This window comes from Channa argus, chromosome 1, assembly GCF_033026475.1.
Source record: "Channa argus isolate prfri chromosome 1, Channa argus male v1.0, whole genome shotgun sequence".
NCBI lineage: Eukaryota > Metazoa > Chordata > Actinopteri > Anabantiformes > Channidae > Channa > Channa argus.
In genome coordinates, this window is record NC_090197.1 from 17,561,448 (window position 1) to 17,579,030 (window position 17,583).

General features: G+C 37.4%; 3 protein-coding genes across 6 annotated transcripts in view; all 3 read right to left on the bottom strand.

Annotated features, from left to right (window-relative positions):
• Positions 1-1,413: 1,413 nt before the first annotated feature.
• Positions 1,414-3,773, bottom strand: LOC137127047 (progranulin-like). Its single transcript, XM_067503398.1, has 7 exons — positions 3,652-3,773; positions 3,537-3,574; positions 3,222-3,371; positions 2,823-3,122; positions 2,543-2,716; positions 1,934-2,074; positions 1,414-1,804 (listed from the first exon to the last, which is right to left on the bottom strand). The coding sequence occupies exons 3-7, from the start codon at positions 3,369-3,371 to the stop codon at positions 1,676-1,678; spliced, it is 894 nt and encodes a 297-aa protein (XP_067359499.1). The 5' UTR covers positions 3,537-3,574; positions 3,652-3,773; the 3' UTR covers positions 1,414-1,675.
• A 340-nt stretch (positions 3,774-4,113) lies between these two features.
• fam133b (family with sequence similarity 133 member B) lies at positions 4,114-13,156 on the bottom strand. 3 transcript variants are annotated; one of them, XM_067503422.1, is made up of 11 exons: positions 13,034-13,156; positions 12,105-12,202; positions 10,635-10,713; positions 10,331-10,438; positions 10,219-10,251; positions 8,746-8,823; positions 8,437-8,535; positions 8,277-8,315; positions 7,980-8,072; positions 6,260-6,310; positions 4,114-5,899 (listed from the first exon to the last, which is right to left on the bottom strand). In XM_067503422.1, the coding sequence occupies exons 1-11, from the start codon at positions 13,067-13,069 to the stop codon at positions 5,804-5,806; spliced, it is 810 nt and encodes a 269-aa protein (XP_067359523.1). In that variant the 5' UTR covers positions 13,070-13,156; the 3' UTR covers positions 4,114-5,803. The 3 variants fall into 3 exon arrangements, with proteins under 3 accessions (XP_067359523.1, XP_067359513.1, XP_067359533.1); XM_067503412.1 differs by having other exon boundaries at positions 8,277-8,318; XM_067503432.1 differs by having other exon boundaries at positions 8,277-8,318; positions 12,958-13,147.
• A 728-nt stretch (positions 13,157-13,884) lies between these two features.
• The window catches only part of cdk6 (cyclin dependent kinase 6), a 31,973-nt gene continuing 28,274 nt past the window's right edge, over positions 13,885-17,583 (bottom strand). For both annotated transcript variants that reach the window (XM_067503445.1, XM_067503453.1), the window contains 3 exons: positions 17,342-17,392; positions 16,902-17,037; positions 13,885-16,782 (listed from right to left, as the gene is read on the bottom strand). In XM_067503445.1, coding sequence (XP_067359546.1) covers positions 16,630-16,782; positions 16,902-17,037; positions 17,342-17,392 — 340 coding nt within the window. In that variant the 3' untranslated portion in view covers positions 13,885-16,629. The remainder of the gene's footprint in view (positions 16,783-16,901; positions 17,038-17,341; positions 17,393-17,583) is intronic.

Genomic DNA, 17,583 nt, shown 5'->3' on the forward strand with positions numbered 1-17,583 from the left:
GCTTGCAAACGTCTTACATGGTTGGACATTTTACAGAACATATTTTAGCACGTTTCCATGCATTGAAAATCACCTTGCATATTTGAAAACTCTTCAATTTCCACAAAGCATTACAAGGAACATTTAGTTGGGAAAATTTTCTCGTTAAGTGTACAGCCTACTACTAGAACAGCAGGACGATTCTCTAGTCTTTAGAAGATGAATTTGATGCACCAGGGCCAGCAGCAGTAGGGGTCCTTTGGTTGGCATTATCAACGAGTAAGTGAATAGAAAAGGCTTAATACTGCAAAGATAAATACTAAATGAGAAAACACAAAACTAACATCTGTGAGTTTTAGCAGTACCAGTGCTAGTAAACAGACATGATATGGACATATTGATGGCATTATTGATTAGTTACCAGTTGGTTAATACTGCAACTGATAACTCTCAGTAACATGTTTTGGGGTTTTTTTGGTGACAATGCACACATATTTTCCCCACATATCCTTTATGTCATGGGAGAACAGCATTTAATAAAAAATTGACATCTAACTAATTTTTGTCTAAATATGAAATATAATAATAAACCTGTTCCACAGACGACATTCTGTTATGTCATAATGGAAGTGAAGGATAACTGTGAAAGCAAACCAAGATTTCTTCAAGTCAAAACTGTTTATGTTATCCAAGTCAAGTCAAGTCTCCAACTCGTGAAAGGCAAAACTGGGGGGAAGAATGGAACCATTTCTGCTTTTAGTAACTTTTTAGTAACTGCTTTTAGAGCATATGTTGGCATTCACTGCCACAGTTTGCTTTGCCCATACAAACTTTTCATCGGTAATAACTTGAATTAGAGGACAATGTCCAGCAAGGAGCTCTGGTGGTCTTCCTTCAAACGAGAAGCCTGCTCCTTGTAATCTTTGAATATTTTATAATAGCACCTAATTTTAAGAAGTAGCAGCATGTAACCTCTTGGATTTAATTCCTCCTTCAACCAACAATACTCAACCTTCCCCGGAAAGATGAGGAATAGGTAAATGTTCTGCACTTATATAGCGCTTTTCTACCAATGAGCACTCAAAGCGCTTTACACTGCTTCTCATACACCCATTTGCACTCACACTCATACACTCATTGGGGAGCTGCTATGCAGGTGGCCAACGCTCACCAGGAGCAACTAAGTTAGGGTTCAGTCTGTTGCTCTGATTGAACCAATAACTGCAAGATTGGTGGACAACTGCTCTACCTTCCTGCGCCACAGTCGCCCCAGAATTAGTTAGGAACTAGTGAGATAGTGGGAATAATGCAACTTCCGTGTACTTCTTTTAAAGTAAAAGACGTGCTAACATGACTTTTGAAACATCAAAAAAGTGACCTGGTGACACATCAGCTGAGATGTAAAATTTGACACAAACATTTTTTTCTATTAAAAAGTGTAATATTTTTGCTTTATTAGAAAAAATCATGAACATTTTTTAGCAAAGCATTAACTTGAAGAATGTTCAGCATCTTCACTTCATTTACTTTATAGCTTCATTGTTAGATTTGATTTATTAATGCAGTGGCTTGATAGAAATCATATGGATAATGGTACTGGAAATATTGCCAAGCTGGATACAAAAATATTAAGAACATGGATGTTGATATTCCATTATTTGTGAAAACCAACACACAGAAACATTCATGTAAACCCTTAGTTTAACTTAACATCTTCCTGTGTTCCTGAGGGGACCTTGGAGTACCATCTTCTGCATGACAAAGAGGAGGGGTCACAGCTGTACCCATACTCACAGCAGTGACGACCATCTGCACAGCACTGCCCCTGAAATTGATCCAAGACGTAATGTTAGTTCACCTGTTTACCTGATTCTTGATATGTTTAACATTTGATAAATCTATGTGAAGCAAAATTTTAAATTATAAAACAAATGCACAAAAACACAATCCATACCAGTGGGTAAGGACAGCAGGTCCACTGGCCTGCAGGTCCCTTGCAGCAAGTCCCGTTTGAGCAGTAAAACTTAGAATCACAGCGAATGACCCCAGCCTCCGCAACACTATTGCTGGCCTCTGTCAGGGCTGTCATAGGTTTCTGAAAGGTGTAAACAGTACAAACACATTATTGTAAACTGGCTACTTTCTAAAAATTACAATTTTAACATATCTAACACATCTGTTAGAGAACTAGAATAGTTTTTTATTAACTCATTTCAAAGTTCCTAAAAACATAGATTTTCCTTCCCCTGTGCCAGACAGTTAAACTAATTAACAGATTTTCCAGAATACTTTAGCCACAAAGAGGCAGCTGAAATCAGATGTACATGTATGTTACACCCAATTCCATCTTTTTCCGACTGACCCCACTTTAAAAAATGTAAAGATTGAACATAAGCAAAAAATGGTCTTGCTTTTTCAGAAAATTGTCTGTTCACATAGGGCTCCCTTCACTTAAAAAATGTAAGCATTTAAAGCTTTATATAAATAAATAGCCATTAAGAGAAATACTCCCGGCCAAGGTGACCTACACATATACAGATTCGTGTAGAGTGATGTCTCCTACCTCCTTCCAGACGGCTTCATCATCCAAAGTTGAAATGAGAGAGGCAGGGACTGACGACAGGGTTTGTTTGGGGGTGAAAGGATATCTCAAGCCCTGCCTCACACAGTGCGTATAAGTAAGATCACAGTCAAAGCCAAATGGACAACAGTGGTATCCATCCAGACAACACCGACCCTACAAGGCACACATTGTGTTTGAGTTTATGTCTTGTTCCAGAAAATAAAAGTCATTTTGATACAGTCATGTGTCTTATTGCACAACAATATTTAGGTCAACTCACTATAGAGTAGGGGCAACAAAACCAGACACCTCTTGGATGTCTGCAGCAGGTAGTACCATCAGGACAAACGTACAAGTTGTCACAGTGAACCACTGAACTCTTTTCTGGGACTTGATTGTTTTTGAGTTCCTGAAGGGGAGATACAGGTAGGACAGGAATGCTTGGTTCTTCTTCTACAACCTCTTTCTTCACCATAGGTATGTTCATCCATGGCTGGTATTTTTTCTCACAAAACTGGGTGGCAACGTTGCAAGTGAACCCTGAAGGGCAGCAGTGGGCCAGGTCAGAGCAGCAAACAGCCTGGATATACACGTCCATAAAGACAGAGACATTATTTGAATGACGGGAATCACTTCTTAACAATCACAGGTCAAGTTACTCATTTAGATTCTGACTTACGTTTGGATATGCACAGCAGCTATATCCATTCTTAGTGGAACAGCAGGTAGAGTGATCAGAGCAAACACTCCCATCAGGACATTTGGTGGAGCCTGATGCAAAATCACACATAAACACTCCAAACAACAGCCCCAGAGTAAGTCCCAACATCTGTGGAAGAGTTTTAACATGAAGAGTTAAATGCAATATACAGTGTGCTGTTGAATCAGAACACCTCTCACAAAAAATCAGAGATTTTTCGTATTTTAAATGGGATTTTGTAAATTAAATGTGACTTAGTTTGCACTATTTCTGCAAGTTTTAGTTTCATTTTACCTTGAAATGCAAGTTCCTGTTTCTTTACAAGAAGCGCGCTGTAAAAAGAAAGTTGTAACTGTTTTAGAAATATAAAGTAAGAACTTACTACTTGCTCATAATCTTTTAAACCTACCTTCTGCCACTGAAGTGATTAAAAACCTTCCTGTCATATGCTCAACACTTCCTCTATACTGAACAAGACACGCTCCTATATAAGGCAGGATAGACCCTCCCACCTCACAAACTCAACTCTGTAACACATTCCTGTGGCGTTAAACTGAAAATCTGAGTGTAAAGTGCTTCTCAAGCATTGACCAACCTATTAAGCATATTTGAAATTTGAATTAAGCAATCGGTGTAGGGGCTTTGTGGTCACAAACGCACACATGCTTGTAACCACAAAGAATAAACGTTGTAAACAGGCTTGACAAGATCACGTTAACCTTTGGTACCATTACACTGTCTCAATCACAAGACTTGCCTATAAAGCCTTTAAAAACAACAGTACTGAATGAATAGGTCTATTATTTATTGGACTGTTTTCAAACTTTATGCAGATTAAATTTAAATGCAATGTGTGAAAACCAAAAACCTGGCTTTTTAAAAATTTATTATATTATTACAGGATTTAATGGGGACAAAAGCAAGGTGTAAAGAAAAGTATACAAATACTATAATTAAAACCAAAGGGCAATGGGTCCTTATGCTTCCATTCATTCTTACTTTTCAATCTACTGTACTTTATTCTCCACAAGTACTGTAAATGGTTACAGTGAATAAAAATGATGCGCTTGGAGGTTAGAATAATAGAGACCATTTCACACTCTCATGTGGAGCAATAATAAAACTATAAACAATTTCATGAAATACTTTCAGAGGCCAATCTGCTCTGTGGACACTTCCATGTTTTGATATTTATGTACATTCGGATGCGAGTACCTTTATTGAAATTTAAAATGCAACACTTTCACTTGCAGAGTATTCTGTAAAGCAGTACAATAATTCACATACATTTCCAATGTAAATGTAGACTTTAACATAGATGGACACGTGCTGTTCATAGTGTGCACCCAATACTGGGTGATGGTCCATTTAAGAGAGCAACTGAATTTAGTATTAGCATATTTTCATAGTTTCACGGTTTCAACAATAAAGAGCAAGAGACAAGGTCAGTGAAAAAACTGTGGCTCAGGAGGTAAAGCAGTCATCCAGCAATCCCTGGGTTGTTGGTTTGATCCCCGGCTCATCCAGTCACATGTTGAAGTGTCTTTGAGCAAAACACTGAACCTCAACTTGGCATGAGTGTGTGTGTGTGTGTGACTATGAGTGCAAATGGTAGAATGAGAACCAGGGAAAGTGCTTTGTGTACCATTAGGTAGAAAAGCGCTATGCAAGTGCACAGCATTTACTAAAAGAATGTTTTATTTTTTTTAAACACACACGCACACACTTTAGTTATTGACACAATGCATCACCTAGCCTCTTACCATAACCATCACCAGTGAATGCCTAACTCTAAAACCCAGTCATGACCCTGAAAAAGCTTGTTTGAAGTTGTGTGGACAGGCCAAAACCTCCTCACAACAATGGAATTTAAACAAAATTAGTTCACACAAAGAAACACATACCAAAAAAATTGTTTGCATAATAAAAGGTTGTAACCACGTAGTAGCAGTAAAGGCTAAAACAATACTTTATTAATGAATTCCCATTGTTTATACATTTACACTGCGCTTAACAATTAATCTAAATTATTTCTTTTATAAATGCTCACTGTGTTGCTCACATTCCTTATCACAAGTCCAACTTCAATTTGAGGCTGGCGAGACATCAGGTCTACATGCATGACACAGATATTAGCATAACCAATGCATCTAGAAACCAAAAAGGAGCAATGTCAGGCATGAAGCAGACAAACTCCTTTAAAAGCCAGTGTACTGAAGGCGATGTTGAGCATCAGTCACACAGAAATCTCCAAGGTTTGGGGGAAAAAAAACCATGTGGAATTCACTTCAGTCCAAAGAACAATCATATACAAAAAGCATGGTGATAAAAACAAAAACAAAAAAAACAAAAGGTAGTTGTACCGGTAGTTGCCAACAAAAGGGATGGAGGGCTCCCTCAATTTCATGTCAGTCACAGAACCCCAGCATTACAAGTTGGTGGGTCACCTTGATCAAGTGCCACGACCAAAGCTGAATGGTAGAAGTTTTCGGTAGCCAGTGGCAAAAATAACACTACTAGGGAACAGTCAGGAGGACAAAAGAACCTTAAAGCTATGGTTGTTAGTCAAGCTCGGAGTCTGACTGAGATGCTGCCCTCTTTTTCTTTTTTCTGCCGTGTTTCTTGTGCTTCTTTTTTCTCTTCTTCTTGGATTTGTCCTATAAACATAAAACATTAACATTTAGCACTGCTGTTGGGTGCAGCAATACACTTAGTTTCAGCGGTGAATTTCTGCACAGACGGACATTTTACTGTTCCCAAAACTGTTGATACTTCATAATTGTTTTTATTGCACTATAAAGGTCAATTCATTTCACGTAAACAAGCATGTGTTAGAACTCATTTCATCGATTCTTGCATTAGTCTTTAATGTAGTTGTATAAGAAAAATGAGCAACCAAGTGCTAGGACAAACCAAAATCCTATTTGCGGACCATTACTTTAAAAGGAAGAGACAAGCCAAAAGCTTAAAATTAATTCATTGATCTTTATTTTAAAATGGAAAAAAGTTTGGCTTACTGTGATTTTCTCCTTTTCCTCACTACTTCTCTTTTTCTTCTTGGCTTCAGGCTATGAGAAGCAAAAGTTCAAATAAGACCACAGTAAGAGGGGAAGTCCTATCATTACATGAAAACTTAAGTCCTTTCATAATAATGGAGTTTTGACCGGTATCTGCAACAGCAACTGTCATTGGGTTTATGAAATATATTTACACCTGACCAACTTCTGTTTTAATAATGGACCAGTATTCTTCTAAACCGTTGACAGTTGGAACCACACTGTTGCAAATGATGCGAACAAACTGATGACATTTCACCACATAAATGAAAATAACAGGAAATTAAACTCTGGTCTTATTTGGTACTGTAGAAATAATATGCAACAACCAGGCAGTAACAACAGACAAGTCAAAAAAACTGATGACAACAGTTTAATTATTTTCATTAATGCCTCATAGTTGAATACTGTATTTTTTCCTTCCCTCTGGCAATTTTGTTGTTTTATTTGGAACAATCACAACTGAATTTTGACTTACTTAATTGATTTAATGGTTAAATGCTGTGTTGGACAACAGAGTAGTTTAAACTTACATTGGTCAATCAGAATAGGCCAACACAGGCTAACAAACATTATCCTGATTCAGGTACATTGTGGGTAAAAGACTGTCCATCCATGAGTTTCACCATCAGTAACACTTTATTAAATGATACCATTATACATCCACCCATTTCCTGTAACCACTTATCCTGTGTAGAGTTGCAAGGGGGCTGGAGCCTATGCCAGCTTTCATAGAGCAAGGGTGAGGTACACCCTGGACAGGTCTCCAGTCCATCTCAGGGCCAACACAGAGAGACATACATAGACAGACCACCATTCACACCTACGTGCAATTTAGAGTCACCAATTAACCTACCATGCATGTCTTTGGACAAGATACCATTACTTGAACATAAATTCAAATAAATCCATCTGGGGAGTGACAAGTGAGAGTCATTGACAGTTTTGGGTGAAATAGACCGTTACACAATTTTATCTGCTAAGTGTACATAATTACAATGCAGACATAGGCTCTTGTAACAGTGACAACCCAAAGATTAATTTCATTTATGACTACAGTCTCAACAAGTCCATCTCATGATGAATGCATGCTCTGTCCACCCCATGTGTGTCTTCTGTCAATGTACAGGTTTTGTCTTCTCATCCCTATGCTTTCACTTTGGTTACCTATGGACCTCAAACTAAAACTAGTACCAAGCTGGTATAATACACTGCCTTAATCTCTTTAAGATGTTAGGTGACCAACTGTCCATACGTTAGGTGTCTGCTCCTCTTTGAAAGACACTTTTAGAGAGACAATATTTTGAGCCCAGAAATAAAATCAAAGGGACTCACCAACCATTTACACATTACAGTGAATGAGACTAAATTGCCTTGTGAGATGCAATTTTTATTTATGCCTAAAATATAAAAAGTCTCTGAAAGTATTGTTTTCTTCAACTAATTAGAGGGCTGTAGCTTAATATGTCTGGTAAAAGCTGAAAAAAATTACAGGAATAGTTTGTGGTTATCTTTTCCTTACTCTGGGTTGAATTTAAAGAGGAACGAAGAGGTTTAAGCAGAACAAATATGGAGATTCAGCTTGCTAGTATTGAATAAATGTGATGGAATACAAGCATAGAAAAATAAATTTTATCAGCAGTGTATTCCACTCCAACAATCATATGCCAACAATACTTACTAAGTCATCCCCCTCAGAGTCAGCAGAGGATTCTGAAGAGGAGTCTTTATAAGTTCGATCGGCCTTCTTTTTTCGTCTGCGGCTCTTGTCCTCCTAAGGGACACACAATTTGCAACGCAGTCAATACTTGATAACCTTTGGACTCAAAAGTGTTAATATAAAAGTGTCAACAAAACTAGATGGAAATAACAAGAAAGGCAATAACCTTAACTGCCAAACAACCACATACCTTTGGAAATAAATACAAGGTTAGCAAAATTACCAAAATGAAAGAGTCACTCAGTGAGAGGAAGTTACCTTATCCTTGTCCACTTCTTCCTTGATTCTTTTCTTTCTCTTCTTGGAAAAAAACACTTGAATTAAATGTTGCAATTGTAATTTGAAGTTATTGTAGGACAAATGCTTATCCTGTTACTGCTGAAATGTACTAAACAATGGAAGGCAATTGTGGAAAAACCTTGCTTTCAGAATCTGATTCTTCCTCTGAGCTATCTGATGCTTTCCTGGCCAAGCACTTCTTTCTCTTCCGCTTTTTCTTCACATCCTTCTTTTCATCCTGTACACATAAATGAAAATGAAATCAAACAGTGTAAGGCTCAATTGAGCAAACAATGTTGTGTATCATCAAACACAGATCTAGAAAACAAACAAATAAATAAATAAAATAAAATAAATAAAAAACTATAATATTTGTCTTGAAATAAGACCAAAATATTTCTACACTGTAATGGTTTATTAAAGGTTAAAAATATCTGTAATGACTTACCTCATCTTCAGATTCAGAGGAGGAGCTGCTAGAAGAATCAGAACTCGATGAGGATAAGGAAGATGAAGATGAAGAATGCTTGACCAAAACACAATGAAAGCAGGGTTCATTAGATGTGAGATTTTTTGCTTGTTTGAAACAGATTTAACAATACTAGTGGCCTAACAATCCACCAGTTGTCCAAATAACTGGCCTGATCATTGATATCCCTAGTTTACTGGCATCAGATGATTTCTGCACTGACACAGCCGAGTAGAAAGAAATGCCTGCAGACATCTGCAGGCAGCCTTGATTTTGTGACTGCTGTAGAACAATGTTAGCACTCCCCCTTGTGTCAACTTCCTCATTCCACAATATATATACTTTTTGACTTTTTTTTGGAACATTGGGAAACGTGGTTGATATTATCAAGGGAAAATGGTAAATAGTTTGTCACTTCTAATAACATTTACATATTAACTGTGTGTATAACAAGATTGATCACAATCGTTTAATCATAGTGCAAATAAAGTTAGTTGGGAAAGCTGTCACTCAGCTAAACAAGCAATTTGATTGATGAGATGATCATGGTGGCATGTTAATTTCAGTTGGCCGCATTTGCTATGAGCTACATTAAGTTTAGTTCAACATGCTTGTTTACATTAACAGTTTCTCTGTTCTTCTGCACGTGTGACTGTGTTTCAATTTTCCAAGCTAATCTGGCAGTGCACAGAAAGAGCTGCATCTGCGTGACAGAATCAAATCTGCATCACTTTGCAAGTAACCTGATAGGTAAAGAGCAGGATGTGCCAAAACAAGCTTTTGCGTTTACTGTGTTTTACTTCACGGATTGGCTATTAAACATGTCCATAAACAAACAGCTTCAGGACAGTTTTAGGAAGGTGGCATATAAAACCTTTAAACGTTTGCCTAAATTTCGTCAGTCACCATTTTTTTTTAAATCCTTTTTTCTTTGAAATGTTTCTGCATTTCTACCATCCTAAATGTAATCTAAAACTATTACTGGTTCACTTACATACTGTACACCCTCTCCTATAAATACCAGTCACATGCTGAAATCTCCATCATTTTTTCGATTTCATCTAATTTATGTTACTGGCTAAGATAACCATATTTATTATATGCACAAGATAATAGAGTTTAGTTTTTGATTACTTGTGGACATTTGGTTAATAAAATAACAAGAGTGCTAAATTTAGCAACAAAGATAATGCTCATTTTTTATTTCAAAGGCTTGAAAAAATTAAAATATATCTAACATTCATTAAATGAATGTTTAAGTTCACCTAATCCATGTCTTAGCTGTTTATATTAAATAGTCATTTACTTGATGCAAAAAGTGAAAGAAAAAAAACTTTTCCGTCAACCATTAGACACTACAATAAAAAGGATTCAATAAGAAGACTGTGTATGTGCGGTGGGTACAGTACTGTGGTACTGCTGGCCATCAAAATACTGGAGGTCTCTCCTCACCCTATTGGATTTCTTCTTCTCTTTCTTCTTTTTCTGAACACAAATGAAAGTCAAAGTAAATAAAGACGAGTATTTAAGAGCAAGATCATCTGATAAAAGTTAGATACCATACCTCTTTTTTCTCTTTCTTCTCCTCTTTTTCCTTGTCTGTTGCTTTTTTGTCTCTGTCACCTCCACCTAATAACTTCTCTCGGTTTTTTGCGAGTTCTTTCTTCCATTTCTGAAAACGACAGTAAATATTTTAGTGTGTGTGTATATATTGTTTACACCGACACGGTAGAAGAGATTACAGACTACGTCACCAGTCAGCCACAATTTGCCCATTTGGATGTTAGTTAAATGATTGTCATAACTTGGCACATTATTCTTGACACAAATAGATCAATATGCCAATTCTGCATAATGCAAAAATATACCTGATTCATTTTATCCTCAAAGTCAGCCAGGGCTCGAGAGCCCTTCTTCTTCTTCTCCAGCTGCTCCTTTAACTCTTCCCTAAATAAATAATAAGTCAGTTTTGCTGCAGTATAATAGAGTATAATATTAGTAAAATATTATACTAATAGTTTAATATTGCTTCCCAGCAGACATTTAGAAAGATTTAAAACACTTCATGTGGTGCTGCTTTTATGGATACTATCAATGTTTAAATGTGTAATGTTGTGAGAGTTATGTTTTTTTTAATTTGTCTGGTATTTTTAAGGACATCCAGCTTCACGTGTTCCATGCAAAGCTGCAGGACATTCGTGTTTGCAAAGTAACGGTAGAAAAGATTACAGACTACATCACGAGGCAGCCAAGGTTTGCCCACTTGGATGGATGTGTATCCTGTACTATGATGGAGAGCACCAGTGCACCCAGAGGTACTGTACTGGTACCAATCCTGTTTAGACCCTACACTTCTGACTAAGATTACAACTTGGAACCCTGTCACCTCCAAAAATTCTCAGTTGACTCCTCAGTCACTGGATGCATTAAACTGATAACTGTGAGGAGCACTGACAACTTATAAACAGCTTTGTAAAGTTAAAAAAAAGTTAACAAAAAAAGACAGCATTTTAAATTGGATGGCCAAAGTAGAGTAAATGGCTCTATTGGATTGCATTACATTGTACAGGTGTACCTAATAAAGTGGCAGGTGTATGTTCTGTGCTTGCATGAGAGGGAGGAAAAAGAGAAGACTTGCACTGACTAGCTAAGCTGAACAGTCAATCAGTGTGGTCTCTCTCACCAATGGGCTCAAAGCTAATTAAACATGGACGTTCACTGACAGCCCAGTACTGGCTGACGTTGCTGTTTCACAGCTCTAACTTCTTCAACAGGTTAATGAGAATGTTTTAATTAGTCTGATTGGTCCGATTGTGTGGTGGGGAGGTGGTTAGGTCAGCAGACTGAACATGCTGATTGGAAAAGCAAAAAACGTTGTCAGACAGGAAATGGACAGTCTGTAGGCCGTAGCAGAGAGGAGAATGGTGGGAAGATCAGTGCCATCCTCAAGAACCCTCTCACCCACCCTAAGAGGAACTAACTAATTCACACAGAATAATTCCACAAGACAGCTTGATCAGTCTGTCAAACTTTCAAAAGGTGGTCTTTCGTAAACACAGTCACGACTGTTTAACAAGATCTGTGTACCATCTGAATAACACACACATAAAACACCCAATCTTACTTTTATCAATAAGTCTATATGTTTAATAAATGCATTTTATTCTGTTTCTCAAAAAAAAAATATTTAGGCTTAACTAATGTTTTGGTACACACCCTCCTTTTGGTGTTTAATATTGTCCTGAAAAGACCCTTTGCTTTCCAAATCCAGTGAAAGCAAAGACACCAAAGTTAAAGATAAAAGAGTATGCCATAGGAAAGGTTTGTACATTATTTACCATGTTGGGCGAGGTCTACTTAAATAATCCTGTATGGTTGGTCCGGAATTCTGTACAGGCCCCCTGGCCCGAGCAGCAGCAATAGGGTTAATGTAAGCCTGCATAACCAAAAAGAGGATGGGATTTTACACATTCACATGGCAGGGAACTGAGATTTAACAATATAACACAACACACACTACATCCCCAAATAGTCATGCAAACGGGATGAACACCTTTCTACAACACTTCTTATCTAAAAACCGACTTAATCTCAAAAATGGCATAACGTTAGACAAAACTTGAACTGCCAAAACAACTAAAAATATGCATGATGCAAAGCTAGGAATAGAGCATATGGGCAACAATTAGCAATTGTTCACTTTGCATTAGCTACCAGCTAGCATACCAGACTGAACTGTTGTTGTTAAGCTTAGGAGCTGGCAGTAAAAGAAATAACCTGCTACCGTTGAAGGACTGTCTGTAACCCCAAGAAACAACGAGAAACACTGCGCAACATTAGTAAACCAACCATCACTAAATGTTTTGGAGCACTGCGCAGCTCAGCTAGCGTTAGTGCTGCTCTGTGTCGAGTCTGACGATTTTGATGTTAGCCATAGCATGCCTTTCAAATGTAGGCCATTTTACACCAATTGGAAAATATTTTGTTGTGCTTCCGAGAAAAGATAACGTTGTATTAAAGACTCCCATAACCGACCAGGCCTAGGAATCAGGATATCTCGTCGAGATAAACCCTAATCAATACTGAAGGTGGTTGGTTGTATGACGGCTATCGTTCACATTAGCTAGTTAGCCAAGCTAGCCGTTAGCTTGCCAGAAGTAACATCGTTACCAATCGTTTCCAGAAACTCACCACTCGATTGTCTCTCTTGCCCATGTCAACTTAGGAATTGGGAGAAATTTTCAACAGAGACAACCATTAGTGTTACCTCACTAACATCTGCCCTAACTGCATCGGGCTTCATTAAAGGCAACAGACGACTTATTTTTGCTCCTCTTTCTCTTCGTCTACTGCCGCTTCTTCTTCTTCCTCAGAGTCGTGCGTCACCTAACACTGTGTTGAAGCATTACTGCCATCGTCTGGAAATAATTATTAAGTATCAAAATCAGTTACTTAAGTGAAATATACAAACTATAAATATTAGTATTTTAACTAGTATTAGTATAATGTTTGTTACTGTTAGCTCAAAAATACTTAAAAGTATTAAGACCAAATATAGCCCACTCTGTCTGCAGAGTGGCTCATTTCACATGAACATAGCCTATTGTTGGATTTTAATTTTTGGGGAGAATTTATCTGTTTATCTCATTAAACTAACAGCTAGTAAAACAGCTTATTTTAACAACTGAATTCGATAAAATGTTTTAAATCTAATAATCAGAATTGGAATTATTTTATCCTCTCCTGCACAGATTGTTACCTTGCATAAAACTTATGATTATTGCATGTTTTAAAACCACTAAACTGATTCTGAAAAATGACAAATGCAATTAAGTACATATGCCTCTAACATGTAAGTAACAGAAAATGTAAATACTCAAGCAGAGTGGAAACATAATACTGAATTTAGTAAATGTACTTAGTTACCTTTAACTACTGCTTAAGCACAATTAACATTGCATGCCGTGGAGCTTTTCCACATTGCAAGTCACAAGCCTTTGTTATTTGTAGTGAAATAGAAATTAAAAAAAAAAAGTGTACTTGTGCTGGCATACAAAAAGATATTGTTGAGTAAAAGACTGTTCAGTAGAATGCAATTACAGCAGTTGCAAAACTATATTAATAAAAAGCTGCTTTTTATTCAACTGGTGCAACACAAATGCCTGCAGTCCAACATGAGTATAATGCCATGATTGTGTTGTTCCACGATAAAAACAAATGTGACCGAGGAGCATATAAGCAGTTTGCGTTTGGGACAAGTGGTACACGTGATGTTTGCTTCTAAACAGTAAAACTTCTAAGAATTCAACAGTGGACCTCACGTATGTTATGAAAATAAAATGTATTACAAACTGTTTAAACTTTAAAAAAAAAAAAGAAAAAAGAAAGCTTACAGTGACTGTATCACGTTTAATGAAACTAAAGCAGTCATTTCTAAACTTGTAAACCTCTACGGCTAATGTATATGGAGCGTTCATTGCATTGTATGCACCACTGACACCCGATGACTTGTTATCATATAAAATAATTCACACAGTGCTAAGTCAACCAGACAGTTGTACATTATTCTACGTTGTGTTCACCATCTAGCAATAAAAAGTTGCTGACAAAAAAAGTTCATACAGGCAGTTTTCCTCCAACAGTAATAACTACAGTAACATAGGTGATAAATAGGAATGACAGTAGACTATGACCAGTGACATGATCATCGAACAGCTTGAAAGAAAACCTGAAGGAGTTGTAATGTAGATATTTAGTAGACCAGGAATGTGCAAACTGTGCCCGAAAGGTTCGGACGTCCATAACAAGAACCTGAGAAAGTTAGAGTGTGTGTCTGTGACTGTGTGCTAGCAGCACTACCTGTTAAGAAAACAAACCAGTGTTAAAATGTTACTGTTCTGCAAGAACTACTACATACAAAAATACAACTCTGGATAACTTGCTTTTTCCTTGCTGGTAAAAACTGAACGTATATAATAGGGCATATTTGCATTTGTGTATATACTATACACAAAATATTTTGTGTATTAATTCATTATAAAAACCACTGTAAAATATTTAGTTACTCTCAATCCAAAGTAAATTAAATTCAACAAAGCCCCGTGGAACCCTCCCAACATTTTCAATATACAAAATACTCCTTGCCATACAACATTCCCCTGACCCTCGCTACTCTACGTCTATCCATTCTTACGATATTTCTATGGACCAATTATGCATCTGTCAAACGTTATTTTCATTACAGCTTGTACGTAGCACTACATAATGTACAGTACCAATGCCTACCTTTTATACATTCCTTACACTGTCAAACTATTCTTACACAAATTCTATTGCCATCTAAAATAGTTGGAGTGATTGGTGTAAGAATATTGTATGCTCCAGCATCTTCCAAAAACAAAAAAAAAAACAAACAAAAAAAAACAAACAAACAAAAAAAATCAAGTAAGTTGAAAAGAAGCATATAAGACTTGTCAATAAAATTTAAATTAAATACAGAATATTGGTGATGCCAAATGTTTTCACGTCAAATAGTGCTGGTGGGATTTTCTCCACCTATTGCAAGCTCATGTGTTGCTGTATCATTCAAAGTGTAATTTTTGTCAAAATAAATCCATGATAGTCCATGATGGCAAAGTAAAGCAAGTCATAAACATGGAGTGAGTGGCAGGAACGTTTCTTTAAGGGTTCTAGTCTCAGCACCAGTATCGGTCCATTCTGAGTTTGTTGAAGAGTGCAGTAACCATTAGAATCCCGCTACTGGTCTGCAGTTACTCAGGTCATCCTCAAGGTGGTGGTAACAGAAAACACAACTGAACAGATGAGTCACCATATGGCAGTGAGTGGCTTGCTGGTGATGTGCAGTAAGGTTTCAACAGATACATATGTACATGAATGCGACTGTCAGTGGTAGTGCACACACTAAATGTTGCAGCTGGGAATGTGCTGTACTGTTCTGTACTGCGTATCAGCTCACGGTCCGGAGTAAGCATAAAGGCAAGTGTGATCCATATGGTCCAAACCCTCAGTTAAGGGGGCTCCTGCAAGTCTTAACACTGGCCTCTCCCATCCAACCATCCCTCCAGCCCCTACAGACAGTCAATCTGAGTTGCACATCTCGTTGCATTGGTAACAGTTAAGCACAACAAAAACTAAATGCAGCAATGGTTTCATGGAAGGAGGAGAGCTTTTTGTGCATTGTTCAGGTGGTCAGGGTGTGGGTGTCCTCTTTCTTGAAAGCATCTACACCATTATGGTCTTTGCAGTTTTTTTATATTGACTGTAAAAAGTATTAATAAAAAAACTAATGTCAAGGTGGAAACAAAATCTTTACAAATGGATTTAAAACTTTGACAATTTGTCAATGGCAAAGCAAAAAAAATGTTTAGGAAGTTGAATAGTAGGTTTTTTTTTGTATTTAAAATTATTAGTCAATTTTTATGTTAATGGATCTGTATCTATCCAATCAAGAACAGGAAATGCTTGAAACCTGTCGTTCAGTCAAAATCATCCATGCAACAGAGCTTGATCACTTATGCAAAAAAAAAAACTGTAGGATCCAAATGTGCAACACTTCCTAATTCAGCCACATGGACTCTGTGCTGCAACTGTCTTTAAAAGGTATCTCTACACCATACTGACCTGTGTGAGTGAATGCCATAATAAAAATGTTGTGTTCTTTTGAATATAGTATTTATAATTTCTGCAATTGTGTTTTCACTTTGACATTCAAAGTTTATCTGGTGGTCCACGTCAAGAAAGGGTAACTAAAACATAACACTGCAAAAACAATCAAACTTGAAGACCTCAAAAGAGTGAATACTTTTTATAGACTGTCTGATGACAAAGGGTGAAGGAGGACTGTTAGGCAGTCCTCTCCTCCATAGTGGGCTTGTTGCTGGGGATGGGCTGCGCTGCATACACACTTCTACTGTGGCTGTCCACGCTCTGAAAATATGGATGGCTTAGCGCGGCAAAGGCTGATATCCTCCGTGAGGGGTTGAAGGCAAGAAATTGCTACAGGGAAAGGAGAGAATGAACAGATTTATGTATTACTAAAGAAATCCTTTAAAAAGAACAAACTAATGGATGTGTATTAAGTTTCAAGGTTAAGGATATTGAACGGAGGTACCAACCATTAAGAGGGCCCGTCCTTGCTCGTCCATTTCTGGAACTAAGTCTTCTATTGGCTTAGGAGGGCGTGGGGTGAAGGCACTCTGTGGCAGGGCCACCTCCTGGGGCCAGTCCTCTGCTGAAGGTACTCCGACGACGCTAGATGATGACAGAGTTTGTCAGTGCCTTGCTAGTTTTTCCAACAATAGTCAGAGGTTTGCTGAAGCAAATTACAGGTCTCTTCTGTGCATTTTGGTAAACAATGAAGAGATGCAAAATGGTGAGAAGCAAGAAGCCAGAAGCAAGAAGCCTGAAGTAACATTAGTGAGGGGAAAAACAGAAAGTATCCACATGCTTGTTCCAAGATCGCCAAAAAATGTCCCCCCACCAAAGTCCAGCTATAATCCCGATTCCCTCCCAAGAAACACACAGATCATGAGAAGCTTTAACAGGACACACTTACTCAAAAATCTTCCCCAGCTGATCAACATCTGATTGTCCTCGAAACAGTGGCCTGAAAAACAAGATTAAAAAGAGACCAGTTTGACTGCTGCTGCTACACTGACATGAGCAAATCTCTTCATATATTGTGCTGCAAAAAATATATGTTTACATGAAGAGAATCAAGCTGGAGGTTTTTTTAAATTAAAACTGGAAATCTGCAATTCTGTCCTTATTGATCCATTTTGGATGCACGCACTAAAG